We start from the raw sequence: 18063 nt of genomic DNA on the forward strand, positions 1-18063 counted from the left end.
GATTCAAATGCCAGCTTTTCCCTTTACTTGTTGGACAACCCTGATCATACATGTTTGTGAGCCTTGGTTGTCTCATCTATAAAATGGAAATAATAATTAAAAAATGTTCCTTACAGAAGGGTTGTTGTGAAGATTAAATAAAATAACATAATTCTTAGAATAGTTCCAGACATTTACTGAGAACTCACAAAATTAATTATTGCATGTTGTATACTTTTACTTCTAATAGAATTATGGTGAAGATTAAATAAGGTAATATCTATAAGGTATATTCCTGTTCAGATAAATGTGAGCTACCATCATTACTGGGCTTCCCTGGCGGCTCAGATGGTAAAGAATCTGCCTGCAATGCAGGAGACCTGGGTTTCATCCCTGGTCTGGGAAGATGTCCTGGAGAAGGGAGTGGCTACCCACTCCATTATACTTGCCTGGAAAATTCCATAGACAGAGGAGACTGGAGGGCTACTGTCCAGGGGGTTGCAGAGTCAGACACAACTGAGTGACTAACACTTTCACTTTCATACTATTACTGTTAATCTTATTAAGTCAATTGTTATACTCTTTTGGCACCTCCTAGGTAGACCATCCAAACATGCCTGCTTAAGTTACTGTCTCCCTTTGAAACATCAACCCTATTTATAGGCCAGTTCCTAAGGCGGCACTCCCAACTAACCAGCTGAGTTATTTATTCCTCAGAGAGTTGTAGTCTACTTTGTCATTTTTCAACTATACTTCCCATCCCTCTTGGCCTATGCTCTGCACTCCTGGTTAACTGTTAATTCTGAAGAGAACTAAAGCCTCCAAGAAGAACGCTCTGAATACCCACTCATCTCATGGCCCAGAAGAATCTGTCTTATTGGCAAATAGAGGGACCAAAGTAATGGTGGTGGTGATGATCACAGTTGTTGTTTAGTTGCTAAGTTGTGTCCAACTAGTTGCCATCCCATGCGACCGGGAAAGCCTGATGATGATGCTGAAATGTGGTGATTCCTCACATTTATATGAATAGGAATACACTTTATAGATATTGCCTTATTTAATCCTCACCATAACTCTATAAGAAGGACTATTATCCAAATTTAAGAGATGGAAACACTGAGGTTGAAAGAGATTACGTGGCTTTTCAAAGTCACACCCCCTTGTAGAGTCACAGAACCAAATCTGGACACAGGCAGTGTGACTCTAGAATCTACTGTCCACCATATGACACAAAGCACTCAGGAGCCAGACAGCCCTGATTGGAAAAATGGCTAAGTTTGAAAATGGTTGCTGCTAAGTCACTTCAGTCGTGTCTGACTCTGTGCGACCCCATAGACGGCAGCCCACCAGGATCCCCGGTCAAGTGGAAACAAGATAAGAATGTGGACTCTAATACTTGCTGAGCTCTTTGTTATTGGGTTGGCCAAAAAGTTCATTTGGGTTTTTCCATACTATCTTATAGAAAGATCTGAATTACTTTTTGACCAACCCAATGGTTTATTGATTCATTCAACAAATACATAATGAGCATTTTAGTGTGTGCACTATGCCAAGTGTCCAAAGAGTAAAGAACAAGAAAAGATCCTTCCTATGCTCTCTTTTCTGTGAAAACTCACACTCTCTTTACTTGTCTGTATCCTCCACTAGAATAAGATAAATATTCTAATAGGAATAAGTACTGGATGTTCTTGGGTTTTGTAGGCAGGGCACTTTATTTACACTGGGGTCTCACCAATGGCTGGAATCGAAGTGTCTTGAGTTAGGCACTAAGGGTGGATCTGAGATGATGAGCTAGAGAGAAGAGAGAACTAATACGTGTGAACTCTAAGAGGTAGGTACTCTCAGGAGCATTCAGGATGGCTAATGAGTACAGTGGGAGTGGAAGGAAAGGACTGACCAAATCACATATGGCCTTATCAGTCAAGTGCAAGGCTTAGGACTTTACCCCAAGTGTGACAGGAAGGGAAGCATCACACTTGTTTCACTATAAAGAATGGCAAGACTGAAAAAGCAGAATCTGTTTAGTAAAGATAGATACAGAGAAGATCTGTAGATCTTCTCTGTGGTAGATACAGAGAAAGATGAACCTGAGAGACAGTTAGATAGCATCACTAACTCAGTGGACATGAATCTGAGCAAACTCTGAGACAGTGAAGGACAGGGAAGCCTGGTGTGTTGCAGTCCATGGGGTCGCAAAGAGTTGGACATGACTTAGCGACTTAACAACAAGAAGCAGGAGACAGAATTACAGGACTTGAGGACTGATTGATTACGGAAAAGAAACAAACAAAAAGAGTCAAGAATTCCTCTCAAGTTTCTGGTTTGGGCAACCAAAGGACAAGGCTACCACATGTAGGGGGCATGACTGGTTGGGAGGAAAAAGATTCTGGTGCCAGAGTAAATGTGAGGACTGCGACCCAGCCAATGGGAAATGTCCCGCAAATGACTGGGAACATGGAGCAAAGGTCAGGACAGATATCTGAGCTGCAGGTAGTGAATGAAGAGTCAACCCCTAAGGAGGCCATGGGTGAGTGCCAAGGCAGGTTCAGTTTATCCTTGGAGAGAAAGTAAAGTGAATCAAGCAGATAATCTAGTCCTGAGGAAGACAAATAATCTAGTCCCTGAGGAAGACAAAATAGTTAAGGAATGGGCAAAGGAATAAGAGCCTGCAAAGGTGGCAGGAATTTAGAAGAGGCTAGGGGAAGCACCCATGACTGCCTGGAGGTCGGGTAAGATGAGGAAAAGAAGTGCCTCTTGGCTTCAGCAATGAAGAGGCCATGATCAACCTGGCAAGGGTAGCTTCAATCCCCAGGCAGGGCCGGAAGCCAGCTCTCCACTGGAAGAAGTTTACATGAGAGGCAAGGAAGAGGGGAACACTGTGCAGAAGCACCTCATTCAAGATGCCTGACTGCGAAGCTGAGGAGACAGAACGGTAGAGGCAGGCAGAAGAGAGAAGTCTGGGTTTGCTTTTGAGGCCACCAGGGGAATATCTGACCGACTGTGGGGAAGTCCGACTCCAGCCAAGAGCGGGATACGGGGGTTTATGGCTCACGTGTGGAAAATTTCTCCACAGACAAATGCTTTCATTTTCTCTCCCAACAGCCCCAATTGTTCATGAAACCCCACTGATCTCAGGAGGTTTTTAGGCTGCTTCGTACAAAGAATTTTAGAGTGATTCCTGTTATTCTCTGGTCTGGATATGGCATGTCCAGACCATGAGAAGGGGAAAGACGTGAGCTTTTAATTGAATGAATTCACAAAATGATATAGCTATTCTTTGGAGTTCCGGGAATGAAAACCAAAATGGGGACTTGATGACGCTCTTTCATGCTGAGGCACTGGGTCGGGTTTCTTGCAAGAAAAAAAATTGCCAAGGTGCTCTCTCTTTCTCCTTCTCTCAGTCTAAATTGTCTGGCAGGAGGATGGTGGGATTGTCTGAAAGTCTTATTCACAGAAGAATAGTCTGGCAGGAAGATGGTGGGATTGTCTGAAAGTCTTATTCACAGAAGAACAGATCCAGGGTCACTCACAATTCAACTTGTGCCTTGTACTGGAGTGAACCCTATGAAACTGCCGTTTTTATAAGTCTAGAAAGGCCAACCACCCACTCCAGTGTTCTTGGGCTTCCCTTGTGGCTCAGCTGGTAAAGAATCCGCCTGCAATGCAGGAGACCTGGTTCAATCCCTGGGTTGGGAAGATCCCCTAGAGAAGGGAAAGTCTACCTACTCCAGTATTCTGGCCTGGAGAATTCCATGAACTGTAAAGTCCATGGGGTCACAAAGAGTCAGACTGAGAGACTTTCACTTTCTTTCAGAAAGGCCAACTATTGGCCATTTCATATGAGCCAGCCTAATACTCATAGAAACAAACCATTGTGTCTGCCTCTCAGGATGTGGGTGCACAATGTGGCAGACAGGTCACCTGAGGCCCCAGACCTTGCAAAGGCTGGCACCATTCTGGGCATCAGAGGGCTCAGACCACATGCGATTAGGGAAGGCAGGAAGGAACCACAGGACACTGAATTTTGGATTTGAGCCTGGATTGCAATCCTGGCTCCAGCAGAGAAGGTTGTTTGGTTTTTCTGCTCAGTTTTCTCATTTGTAAAATATGGAAAGCAGTATCCACTTCCAAGCGTGTTGAAAAGATAACAACGGCTAACCCACAGAAGTGCTCAACCTCTGAGAAGTCTTGGACCAAACTGCCTATAAAAGCCTTCACAGAGCACCTGACCGAAGTTCAGTGCTCAGCCCTAACTGCATCACCACCCTCATCATTGGTCCAAGCACAAAGGGGAGCAAATCACTTCCTCTCTTATTCCTTCATAACGTCTTAGACGTTCCTCCTCTGTACCTACCTCTGTTGGGATTTTCTGACCACATCTGTCCCCATGACCAGACTACAAGCCCTTTCAGAGTGGATACCATGTTGTATTTGTTTATGACACGGGCAGGAGGGGAGGAGGGCTGGAAAGGAGGTAAGCGGGTATGTGAAGGAGGCAGGGTGGGGATGGATCATTGTTTAAGAAGGGGAAGCAGATTAACCCTAGAAAGAGAACTGCCTTCTGTTCACCAAACCTCCGGCTGGCTATTGCAGTGGTAAAAAGTTCGGACACTGGGTGAGATCTAGAAAAAGGAAGAGGGAGACACAGCCCAGATTCCCTTGCAGAGCAAAATGAGAGCAGTGTCTTGAGAACTGAGGAAAGACACAGAGGTGGAGAGTGAGGAGGACCAGCCAGGTAGGCAGAGACTGGAACTAAACAGGTGCAGGAAGAGATTCCCAGGGGTGGGGTACACCAAAGGATGTTTCAAAAAGAAAATAGATGCCTATTATTAAGTTTTTACTTTCCATAAATTATTATTCTGATACAAGAGAAACACGAGATAATAGGGGAAGAAAACAAATTCCCTTCTTCCCTTCTAGACTCTTTGGCTGGTCTAATAATTAAATCTACATAAGAGATTAATGGGAAAATGTAATTTTGTATATGCCTGAGCCTTAATAAAATAGGAGACTCAAAGGCAGTCAGGTAATTGAGGCTTACATGCCATCCTGAGGGAAGGAAGGGGACAAGGGTCTGGGGCTTGAAAGGACAGGAAGACAGCTCACAGGAAGAGCAAATATTTGGTAAACAAATGTTTGCCCGGCCATGCAGATAAGCCTCTCCAGTGAAAAAAGTTCTCTCTGGTAATAGAGTTCTTCCTGGTATAGGCTTCCTTCTAAATCCTTTCAGTCAGTTAAGGAGGAGGAAAAAAGCTTGTCCTTAGTCTGATGGGTCCTGACCACTTTCGGCTTAAAATAAGCCACATGCTAACCAGCATTTTGGGGAGTCTCATATTCTGCTCCTTTTCAAGATGCAGCTGCAAGGAAAAGGAGATTTTTCTTTCTCATTTTATAGCTCTTCTGAGCTTGGCCCCTCCTCTAATCTTTCCATGAGTGTATATATATATATATATATATATATATATATATATATATATTTCTTTTGTAATGCATTAAAATGTGACCTACCTCCACCCCACTCCCTCGATGGGGAATTACACTGCGTTGAGTCAGGAACACTTTGGCAGGGGAGAGAAGGACTTAATCAAAAAGGGTAAGGCTGGCATGCTAAAGGATGACAAAAAAATGAAAGATGAGGTAAGATGCAGAAAAGAGGAGAAGTCAGTGGAAGTAGGAAATTGAAGCAAAAGGCTTAAACATAAACCTGTAGACTCTTCAGAGGTATGGTATGCATAGGAATTGGTTTTCTTTTCCACCAGACACAGAGCAGGGGTTACCTCAGCTAAGTGTGTGTAAATATGCATGTGTGCATGTCTTAAATGAGCTAATGAAAATGTAGATGGGCAAGCCTGGGACACCCAAGGAACAGCCAGATGGTCTGGGTTTAAATCCCACGTCAGCCCTTTAAGACCTACTAAATTGGGATATATTTCTTTGCTCTAAGCCTCAGTTTTCTTAAGTGTAAAACAGGGATAGTATTACTACTGCCTCATAATTTGCTGCAAGTTTTTAAACAAGTCCATGTGACACGTAGAGAACAATGTCTGACACTGAATGTTAGTTATCAGAGTCCGGGGTCCTCTTGATCTCCTTTCATTGAATGGATGCCCCCAATGTCAGCTGGAGCTCAGAAAAGAGTAGAGATGCTCACATACCACAGTCAGGAACTCCTGCTCCCCCTTCTCTACCTCTGCTCTGCTCCATTGCTTCTGGAGCTGAGGTCCCTGGATTGATCATCAGCATCCTCTGGGAATTTGTTAGACAAGCCACTTCTTGGGCCCCTCCCCAGATCTTCTGACTCTCCAGTAGGTTGAGTGCCTACTCACGTTTGAGAACCAAAGCTCTCTTCCCTCTGGGAGGCTAATGGGGGAACTTCAGGGTGCCCCCTGCAGGGTGGAGGCCCCCCTTAGGCTTCCTTATAAGGAAAGAACTCAACTATATCTCCAATGAGCAAACACGTCCCCAGAAACAATCTCATAAGCAGTCCTATGTGATAACCGGGCTGTAGGTCCACCTGGCTTTCCTTTTCCCACCTGTGGTCTGACTCAGTTATTTATCACCTTTCCCTGGTACTGGCTTCCTGGGTGGCGCTGGTGGTAAAGAACCCACATGCAATGTAGGAGACACACTGAGATGTGGGTTCAATCCCTGGGTCGGTCCCTGGCTGGTCTGAGGGCATTGGTGTTTACAATTAATTGATCATAGCCAGGTACAGATTTCTCTGGAGGAGGAAATGGCAACCCATTCCAGTATTTTTGCCTGGAAAATCACATGGACTGAGGAGCCTGGCAGGCTACAGTCCATGGGGTTGCAAAGAGTTGGACACGACTGAGTGACTAAGCAGGCAAGTCTGGTACTGATCCCCCAGTTTTCCTTCCATCCTGACGCCTTCACAGAGAGGGGGGATGTCAGTAAGGATTCATAAACATCTGCCAAGGACTCCTGACGCAAAGGGCTTCTTGGACCCTGGGGGAGGTTCTGATTTTACCAGCCCCTCCCATCCAGTGTTCTAGGACTCGGACACTTGCAGGGCCCAGAATCTTGGTTTTCACCATGACATTTACAGAGCAGCTAAGCCTGCTCATTGAAAATCATCCAGGGCTTGGCAGACAGTAATGTGGCTGGCTGACCTCCAGCAGTTGGCAAACGGCATGGCACACTAAATGTCACTGTGGGCTTTGTTTGGTTCTAAATTGAAAAATTGCTAGAGTTATGAAAGCTTACAAACCTCACAAACCTGGGGAGGAAAAGAAATGTCCTGCTTTTCTTTGTCTCCTGCACAGACTACATCACCAGGGAAAAACCAGAGCCCCCTGCACCCCTCTCTCAACCCATCCCCCTGCCCCACTCACACACTGAAGGGCATCCGACAGCCATGGAGCCCATGACCAAGAGTGTGTTTCCAGAACTCCTCTTGCTGGTGAGAAAGAATGTGGAACCGTTACTAATTCAAAGCAGATCTGACCTAGCTACAGACCCCTGCACACTTTCCCAGGATCCTCTACCCTCCCTTTCTCTTTGCTTCTGAAAAGGAATGTTCATGCTCATTTGTATATAAACATCCATCACCAGCAGATTCCTAGTCTGGGTCTTAAAACTGGAAGGGCATTCAAGGGCACAGGGGTCTAGACTGTGCTTTCAAGCTGGTAGGTTTACTGCTCCCATTGTCCGCATGACACAGTTGAATCCAGAAAGTAAGTACCTAGCCCACGGTCCTACCAGGAGTAAGTGCAGAGTTCAGACCCAGGCCTCTGGCTTTCTCCCCTTGATCACAGAGCCTCTTTCCCTCTGAGATCAGACCCCAGAACTAGAAGCGTGTTCTTCAATCACTCTACCCTTTCCAGCTGCAGCCTGCAATGACGTTTTCTCATATGCAATCTCATCAATAGAGTTAATCCAACCGGATCATCATGTTTTTGCTGTTGTTCAGCCAACTCCCTCCCGCTAGCACGTTTCACCTCCAGAATGAGGACACCTTGCTCTGGGGGCAGGTGTGAGCCTGGGAGCGCCCATTCGCTGACATTTAGGTCAGGAGGAGGCAGGGTCGTGCATGTTTCACGAGCTGACTCTCCTCCAAGAGGCTTGGAAGAAGATGACTGCCAGGAAGCCCAGCCCACAGTGGCCGATCCAAGGAGGCCGGAGGACTTGAAGCCTAAGAGTAGCTGAGACCTTCATTGTACCCTGCTTGTCCCCACTCAACCTCCTTGTTCTGTTTTGTTTTAATCCTGAGAGAGGGGGAAAAAAAACAAGTCAGACAAAAAATTCTCTGGTTAGAATGTAGCACGAGGGGTGCCCCGAATCAGCCTGTTTTTCCCAACCTCTCTGATTCTGGACCCCTTTGCGCCCGTGTGGGGTGGGGTGAAGGGCCCTGACCAGGCCGCACAAGCCACCCTGTGCCTTCGGACCTTTGGTCTCCTCATCTGTGAAACACACCACTGTGCTCTTTATGGATTAGCTGTAAACCAATGTAAAGAGCATGGTGTAAAGACCAGCTCCTTTTCTTCATTCCTGATAAATCAAGCGCATTTTTCCACTTAAATGAATTTGCATTATAATGGGGGGCAGCTTCAGGCCTTGGCAACAAGTCCAAGAAGAGAGTAGGCAATGTGTCTGGAGCAGGCAACGGACCCTAACAACAAAAGTTCAAAGGTCACAGAGGCAGAGGAGGCTAAAGTCACAAGGGAAGCAGCTGGGACTTCAATAGTTTCTTGTGTCATTCTTCATGTGTGGAAAGGCCCCTGGTTGTCACAAAGCAGCTCTGCGTGTCACTTTAGCGTGCAATTATTGAGCTCCTGCTCTGTGCTCTGTCCCCAACAGTTGCCACAACGTCTTTATTTCCACTTTGTCCTCCTCCTAACCAAAACCAACCCCACCTTAGTCTCTCTTATCCTATTTTCTCCAAATCCTTCCACCAACCCCCACCAACCAATCTCAGCTGCCCCCATACCTGCCTTGTTTGGATGGACATCATGAGAAAGCCTGCCCCTTGGGGCCAGCACAGGGCACAGAGAACTACCCCCATTGAAAGAGACGGGCAGGGACAGATAAGATTCATCTCCTGAAAGGCATTTCCAGGGTATTTCTCTGGTGACAGAAGAACCAGTCAGGAAGATCTGTGCCCCTCCTGAGTTGAACAGATTCTGTCTACTTCTCATTTCTAACTAAACCTCAAGAACAGGCAAGTTTTCTGGAAAGACCAGGCTTCCTTCTAACCTTCCACGATGTCCTTCTTCCCTTCGGCCACTTGCATGTTTCTCTCTTCGGAAGGGTGCTTGTAGAGAAGTGGAACTTCTTTAGCATAGAGGAACTCAAGTCCATAAAATGTGGCTTCTGGCTCTTAAAATCTATGTCAATAAATGTCAGAAAAATCGCTACTGGCAGGTAGGGCAATTTTACAAAATTAAGTGTGAACACTTTGGATCTCTGCACTTGTCATTCCGAGGCTCTGACTCTGAAGCCAAGGGCTGGCCCTTGTCATGGAGTGCCAGGACTGGACTGGAAGTATCAGTGTACATCCCATAGAACATCAGAGCCCCAGTAAGGCCTTGGCAAGAATATGCCAGCCTCCTACTGGGGGCCATCTGGATAGACTGACCCACCTTTGGGAACAGATAGTGAGTCTCACACCAGGATAATGTCCTTCACTGGAAAGCAAGCTGTGCTCATGTACACTGTCAAGTTCAAGCATCTCTGCACGGGCTCAAGGCTGTCTACCTTACGTCACCTCTCACCACGCCCTACCTTACACTTTGTGCTCCAACAGTAGCGAACCACTCAGAGGCCTCCACTTTATCTGTCGCCTCTGTGCCTTTGTGCAGGCTTGCCTTGACCAGAATGTCCTACACCCCACCCCGTGCGTACCTGGGTGATGTCTACCTACCTGTTAGGGTCCAGCTTAGGTATCACCACCTTTAGAAACTTGAATGTGGCCATGATTATGAATGCGGTGGCCTCCAAACCCAAGCAGGCCGAGGGTCGAATCTCTATTCATTCTCCCTAAACCTCAGTTTTCTTATTTATAAAATAGAAGCGAAAACATCAACTCTTTAGCGGTGTTAAAGAAAGCTGTGAAGGACTCAGGGTAGCTGACCCATAGTATTCAGTAGCCATTTCCCGTGTTTCCTCATTTCTCCACTCTGCCTTTCCATCCTAGTGTGGGCTGGGTGTCTATCTCTACTATTCTATGTGTGTGCAATTTAGAAATATACATTATTGAAGTATAACTTACATACAATAGAATGTACCCATTTAAGTGTATGTTTTGACGAGTTTCCATTTATGTGAACACCTGTGCATACCTGTGTCTATGGAACATTTCTATCACTCCTAAAGCCTTCTTTGTGCCCTTACTGGTTAATCCTCATGCCTCGATTTCTGGGCCCAGGCAACCATGATCTCTTTTTACTGCTAGAGATCATATTATCTTTTCCAGAGCATCACATAAACGGAATCATACAGTATATATTCTTTTGTGCTTTGTACACTCAGTATAATCAGTTCATTCAGTTTTGAGATCCCCAGCATGCTTCAACAGTAACTTGTCCCTTGTAGCTCTGCTTTTAACTTTGGCTTTTAATTAATTTGCTTCCTCCACTAGACTCTGAATCTCTCAAACATTCTTTTTCTTCTCTGGTTCCCAAAGAGGCACTCAGTAAATGTTAGGGGGAAGAAAGGGGAGAGGAAATGAGAGAGTTGTCATGGGGACTGGCGAAGATCTTGGCGCAACCTTGCATCTTGTCCACCCCTGGGCGGCAGTATTCACATTCCCAGCAGAACCACACACAGACACTTACAGCAGCCAGTCCACAGCCACCAGCAGGCTGATGTCCTCGGTCGGCAGGCCTACAGCCGTCAGAATAAGGAGCATGGTGACCAGCCCAGCACTGGGAATACTGGCTGCACCAACGCTGGCCAGTGTGGCCGTGAGGCTGTGAGAACAAAAAAGGTCAGGTCAAAGGAAGAGAAAGTAGCCTTGCCAAAACCATCACTGGCAGGCAATTTTAAGCTCTAATTTTCCCAGCAGTCATAAAATCCCTTTTTCCTCCCAAGGAATAGAGGAATTTGGAGTACCACGAGCCAGGAAATAGGGTCTATTTGAGTTTTGCTCATCTGATAGAAGCTTACAAATTCATGGATCAGAGTCTTGCCCCCATCATGACATGCAATTCACCAAATATATCACAGGGCTCAAATAAGGTAAGCATGGCTCTAAACGCAGGCAAGGAAATACTAAAGAAGAAAAACAAATCACCCTTAATCCTTCCACAGGAATACCACTGCATTCATTTCTGCTTACGTCTTTATGTCTCTGTGAGAAACAGAGACTTCTAGACTAAGTGGCAAGAGAGTCTGAGGAGGTCATTGCCAACATTAACATGAGAACTCAGAATAGCAAACATCCAGACTCAGTTGAGTGGACATCGGGGAAACAAACTGACAGAATTCCAAATGACATTAAGCTTTAGATGCCTGGACATTTCACCATGGGCTGGGAAGTACATTATTCAGAAAGAGGGTGCCAAGAAAAGATAATAAAACAATGGGAGCCCTTCCTCCCGAAACATCTCATTCCTTGCTTTCCAAGGAATGCCAAGGGCATACCCAGTGCCATTTTGAAGTTGTCTCTGGAAACGAGTTTAATCTAGGGTTCAAGCACCCCGCCTAGACACCAGAGGGCCTCTGTAGTCCAGCAAAGGACAGTGACTTTTTCTCCCTCTATTCTGGATGCTATTTATAAAAGCTGTCATTTATGAATGGACAGCTTATAAAAATATGGATTCCCAATTTGCTTTTCTGACTGCTGAAAAGAAAAAGGGGGCGGCTTTCTCTGTGGTTATATCAAGTTGTTTTTTTTGGTTTTTTCTTTACAGTTTTTATAGAGTTTTTAGAGTAGGTCTTCTGGCTTCAAACAAAGAATCAGACTCCCAAGCTGGGTTGCCAATTGGCGTGTCCATGTACAAAACCCTGGTATTACAGTAAAAAGGAACTTGAATTTACCTAATCTGACACATGAGGAAAGAAAGTTCCCAGGAGGCTTTGTGATTTGCACTGGTTTTTCCATATTGCCATCCTTCCCCCACTTAGGCTTATCACAAAACAGATACTCCCCCTAGGTGGGATTAGAACCCATCTTTGCTTCTACCCTGCCCCAGCAATACAGAGCTGATGTAAGGGTTTAAAGAGCTCCATTTTGGGGGGTGGGGAGCATCCACTTAGGTCATAGAAGATAGTAATTAGTAGTGGTTATCAGAGAAGGTTCTCAAGTTGAACGACCCAGCTTCAAATCCCAATTCTGCCACTTGTTAAGCACGTGACTTTGGGCAACTTACTTAACCTCTCTGTGCCTTGATTCCCTTATCTGTAAAATAAGAGACAACAATGGGGTCGCACTCATGGAGTATGCAGGAGCTCAGAAATTAAGCACTTAGAAGAGGCTGGCACACTGCAAATTCCCCTCCCCCTAATACATGTGAATTCTTATTCTTATTGGGAAATTCGGGCAGGATGAGGCCGCTTTGCGATGAAAACTTCCCTAAAGTCCCAAGAGCTGGCAGGTGGGAATTCTCAGTCATCTCCCCAAGATGGAGAGAACACACCAGGGAAGGGGAACTTCCCAAGTTCCAGCAGTCTCGGCTGAGGCTGTTTTTTTCGCAACCTCAATTGCTTCTGTTCTGTGAGTCACTCTTGCACATCCCTGGGTGCTGTGCCCACATTGTTACCCCTTGGTTGTGTGAGACAAACTTCTGTAAAGAAATCTTCCTGGAAGTTGGTTCTCTTTCTGTTCCTCCATCTGTCACTCCCTGACCTGAACATAGGCGGGGTGTCTATGGAATTCTAAGCCCTGCAATAGCCCCTAGGTGGAGATCTTCCCTCTCTTTATCCCTTCCAGATTTTCACATCATTCTGCTCCTCTGGCTCACTTCTCTGGCTGGTTTTTGGATGTTGTACAAGATACCACACACACATTAATTGCAGCAGAACCTCACAGTAACCCTGTAAGGTACATCTGGCTGTACCATCAATTGGACGGGTGGAGAAACTTAGGGTCACTCAGCTTGAACATGGTCTGCTGGGATTTGAGTACTCGTCTGCTCGATTCCAATGCCATGCTGCCTTTTTATGTCTCTTGATCCCTCCTCACATTGAACTCTGCTACTGCTACTGCTAAGTCACTTCAGTCGTGTCTGACTCTGTGTGACCCCATAGACGGCAGCCTACCAGGCTCCCCTACCCCTGGGATTCTCCAAGCAAGAACATTGGAGTGGGTTGCCATTTCCTTCTCCAATGCATGAAAGTGAAAAGTGAAAGTGAAGTCGCTCAGTCGTGTCCGACTCCTAGCGACCCCATGGACTGCAGCCTACCAGGCTCCTCCACCCATGGAATTTTCCAGGCAGGAGTACTGGAGTGGGGTGCCATTGCCTTCTCCGCACATTGAACTCTAAGACTTAACAAATTTGCTGAGAATTCCTGGCCACTGTTTTGCTACATGCAGGGAACTGAGAAGACGAGAAATGTACTTGGAAGCACAGCAATGAAGCTAGACTTGGCTATTTTCCTCTGACTAAATTGGAACTACATACACTACACATACTATGTAGCAGCCAGGAAACTATCTAACTACATATACTACATATACATATACTACATATGGAGTATATGAACTACATATACTCCTTGGTGGGGGGTGTCTCCCAGAGATAGCCCTTGTGATGTCTACAAACAGCAGAGTTGATTGAACTTGCCAGGGGCACCACTATTAAATATATTTGGCCAACTTTATCCTTTGTCCTGTGAAAATTCTCAGTACTATCATTATTAAAATAAAGGGTAGATTTAAATAATTCAAGCACTATCTCAGTCACCTGGTCCGATCTGCAAGTTCTCATCTAATGATGTGGGCTTGATGGGAAGCATGGTTGCTTCATCAATGAGAGACTTCAGAGACATTAAAAAGCCCCATTTGTCTTTGAATTTTAAAGTAAGGGAGGTTGGTTTGTCTTTGAATTTTAAAGTAAGGGAGGTTGGTTTGTCTTTGAATTTAAAAGGAAGGGAGGTTGGCAGTCCTATACACAATCTGTTAGGACATGACTTAGAAGGCTTGATAATTTGACGTAAAGCATGTTTTCCACTGAGTAACATCATGTTACTCACTATATCACTGTCACATTTTTCTGTCATATGCTAGGAGTACTGTATTTGATTAATAAGCATCAATAATAGTAATAATACTAGTAGCTAAGATTTATTGACAGGTAACTACATATCAGGCATGGTGCTCTAAACCACCCTAGAATACGTGATTATTGTCCTATTGTTTGAAATTGAGGCTCCTTTAGAGTACTGCTATAGACTGAGGTGCATCCTCCCCAAATTCATTTGTTGAAGCCCTAATCTCCAATGTGATGGTACTTGGAGATGGAGCCTCGGTCATGAAGGTAGAGTTCTCATGGTGGGATTAGTGCCCTTGTAAGAGGAGACATAAGAGAACTTGTTGTCTCTCTCCAGGTACCAAGGTAAGGCCATGTGAGTGAACATCTAGAAGGCTGTTACTTGCAAATCTGGAAGAGGACATTCTTCAGGGGCTGAACCCACTGGCACCTTAATCTTGGACTTCCCATCCTCCAGAACTGTAAGAGATAAACACCTTCTGTTTGAGCCAAATAGTCTGTGGTATTTTGTTACACAGCCTGAGCTGACTGAAAAAGTACATACCTCCTAGGATGGTTGTTAGGATTAGATAAATTAATACATACAAGTAGGTGTGATCTTTAAGTCTGCAGAGAAGCGATATGTCTTTAATGACATATTGGAAAAGTATTCTTTCTGAATTTTTAAAAATGATAATTACATAGATAAAATGACTTTAGCAAAAACAAAAAAATTATTATTTATTTGTAATAAAATGTTATGTGCTACATTGAGGAATCTCTTCCTCCAAGTACTTTATCAGTTATGCTGTCATTCCCTGGAATGCTGAAGGGAGCATATTTTAAGAAAAACTGGATCCAGAGTCAGTTGATGCTGGTCCCAGTAACAGCCCTTCTGGCTCATTACTGACAGTATTACAGCTTCAGACTGAAGCCTGTGCTTCTTCATCTATTAAATAAACATAGAAGCAACTGCCATGGAACATCACGTGATGGTTAAAAATCAATTAATATCAAATTTCTGAAGCAATTTCACATAGGTAATACAAACAGAAGACATTAGTGTGAGCCTGCTTCATTCCTCTTCCAATCTTCCCTTTGAGCTTGCCAATAATTCCTCTTCTCGTTTATGTCCTTCACCATCCTTCTACCCGGATAACTGAAACTGAAGTGGCCTCTGTGAAACGGAATTAGTGTGGAAGGGACAAAAAGGTAAACGGTTGTTTCAGTGCTTCACCCCACGCACTTCACTCACCTTACGGTCACAATCTGGCCTCCGTCTAGGACGACGCCATTCATCTGGGCTATAAAGATGGCGGCCACCGCTTCATAAAGGGCCGTACCATCCATGTTAATGGTTGCTCCGACTGGCAGGACAAATCTAGTCACACGCTTATCAATCCCCAGATTTTCTTCCAAGCAGCGGAAGGTGACGGGCAAAGTTCCAGCACTAAGGGATAACAAGAGAGACGAGAGTTATGTCCACTTTAGAGAAGCAGGACGAAGCACGATCTGAAATGCCAACACAAAGCTTTTGTTCTTTGTTCCAATCAAACAATGTGACTTGAAAAAAGCAGCATCTAGAACTAAATTAAAACCCACCGATTTGCCATATAGGCCATTACACAGTATTGAATAGAGTTCTGTACTCCAGTAAAAAATGTTCTAAATCCAAATAAATTTTAATTCTAGCAATAAAGCAAAACAAAAAACAAAACAGAAACAAACAAAAAAACCCTTGATTTGGAGGCTCAAATTCTATCTTATTAAGATGCTAATTAGGCAGCAAAATATTTTTGTTGGTTCTAGTTTTTGAGATCTACTCAGGGCTTCAGTTCTCCTTTCCCTTTGGTCCCTGTTTCCATCTTGGATTAAATATTCAAAACCTGTGTGATTGCCCACATTAATGGGGCTGCAAAATAAAGGTAAGGAAAAGGATCAGCTACTAATAGTAAGACAGAATGAGGAATTTTTGAATGACCCATAATTTTATGCTAGAAACACTGTTTCCAACAAGATTAACTACATGGGTTGTACCCAGCCCTTGGGAATTGCCCTGAGCTGGCTTGCTAATTTTGAGAAAGCTGGAGAAATATGGTAAGCACCATTCAGCAAGAATCCAAGTTTCTAGAAATTCCCTGGGGATCCTCAAAGACATTCCAACTCCCTGATAAATGGTCATTGCCAACTCTAGAGTCTCTCCTATGACTTAGGGCAGAAAAGCTCTGTAGCTAATCAAAGACCCAATGTGGAGTGACTTCACTCCCACTCCTCCCAGGCGTGGGATGCAAATTCATGACCATAGGAATCAATCTCAAAGGCCAGAACTCCTGACATGTTCAGTGTCTTCTAAAAGAGGAGACCTACAAGAGTAAGAGTTGCTGAAAGCCAGACTATTTATTTCCATGTGGATAGAGGTGATGGGAGGGCAAGTGGATTTGCTTCAAAGTTTAATGAATATGGAAAGCAACGCAGAACATTCCAACTGCCATGGGAATACCTTGTGAGCCATTCTCTTTTTTCTTATTCAAACTTGAGCAAACTGACTTGAGAGAAAGCCCTAGTGTGGACGGCACATTTGTCTCTCTTGTCTTTATAGCCTTAGTCATAGTTCCCTTCTACTTGTCAGAATTAGGGCTAGACAAAAACCTTTGCAAAGGTCTCGGTTTCTCAGAGCGGAAGAGGACCATCAGCTTCAGGCATGATAAATAAAACGCAGATTTCAGGACCAACTCAGAACCAAGGACCCTGAAGCTCCAAACTTAGGGTCTCCTAAATCTGCACCTTAACATCCCACAGACCCACAAGCCCTATTAACAACCTTAGAGAAGGCAGAGTCATCTTACTGAACCATTCTTTGTGATTTCAGGTCAGGGGTCTGTCTCATGCCTCCTCTTTGGCTTTAGGTAGGGAAAAGTTATGGATGTTTGGAGACCTCTCATTAAAAAAACCCTAGGAACCCCAGGGAAAAGGTTGGGGTCTGGCCTCATTTACATGCAGGGGTGTCATTGTACCTGGCTTGCTGCCCCAGCTATTTCAAGAGAAGTTAGTGTCCTTTGGCTTCCCTGGTGGCTCAGATGGCAAAGAATCTGCCTGCAAAGCAGGAGACCCAGGTTGGCTCCCTAGGTGGGGAAGATCCCCTGGAAAGGGAATGGCAACCCACTCCAGTATTCTTGCCTAGAGAATTTCATGGACAGAGAAGTCTGGTGGGTACAGTCCATGGGGTCACAAAGAGTCGAATACAAGGGAGCAACTAATATTTTCACTTTCACTTTCACTTCAGTTCAGTCGCTCACTCGTGTCTGACTCTATGTGACCCCATGAATCGAAGCACGCCAGGCCTCCCTGTCCATCAGCAACTCCCGGGATTCACTCAGACTCACGTCCATCAAGTCCATGATGCCATCCAGCCAAATCATCCTCTGTCGTTCCCTTCTCCTCCTGCCCCCAATCCCTCCCAGCATCAGAGTCTTTTCCAACTTTCACTTAATGTCCTTTATTCCTCTCCCACACCCCCAGCCCCTTTCTAAGACCCTTTGACGTCACCAGGACACCACGATTGGTCTGAAATGGCAGCACAGCTGTGGTCTGAAATGGGCAGCTAGATTCTCACTGGTATGAATCTAAGGACACTGCTGGGACGACTGGAATATATCCACTATTATTGCTGCATTCATTTCCCCACACTGTCATCAAAGGGTCTTTAGACAATTCAACAGACTAAGGAACACAATTGGTGAGGCATGAAAATATTCTTAGTGCCACTAGGGAATATGCTTTGTGTCTTAAAAATCCATATGTACCCCATCAGTCCAAATTAGGATTTGAGAATTTTAAGTCTTTCTTGTATTGACAGGCTGACATTCTGACATTGGTTTTTTTTTTTTTTTTTGGCTCCTGCCTCCATGGTCATATGACATTCTTCAAATGTTGCTGA

The 18063-nt window shown here is 44.8% G+C and overlaps 1 protein-coding gene across 5 annotated transcripts in view; it reads right to left on the reverse strand.

Moving 5' to 3' along the window:
• Nucleotides 1-18063, reverse strand: part of SLC1A2 (solute carrier family 1 member 2) — a 169791-nt gene that overhangs the window by 16786 nt on the left and 134942 nt on the right. For all 5 annotated transcript variants that reach the window (XM_070804037.1, XM_070804038.1, XM_070804039.1 and 2 more), the window contains 2 exons: nucleotides 15382-15576; nucleotides 10773-10907 (listed from right to left, as the gene is read on the reverse strand). In XM_070804037.1, coding sequence (XP_070660138.1) covers nucleotides 10773-10907; nucleotides 15382-15576 — 330 coding nt within the window. The remainder of the gene's footprint in view (nucleotides 1-10772; nucleotides 10908-15381; nucleotides 15577-18063) is intronic.

The sequence above is a fragment of the Bos indicus genome, chromosome 15 (assembly GCF_029378745.1).
Source record: "Bos indicus isolate NIAB-ARS_2022 breed Sahiwal x Tharparkar chromosome 15, NIAB-ARS_B.indTharparkar_mat_pri_1.0, whole genome shotgun sequence".
NCBI lineage: Eukaryota > Metazoa > Chordata > Mammalia > Artiodactyla > Bovidae > Bos > Bos indicus.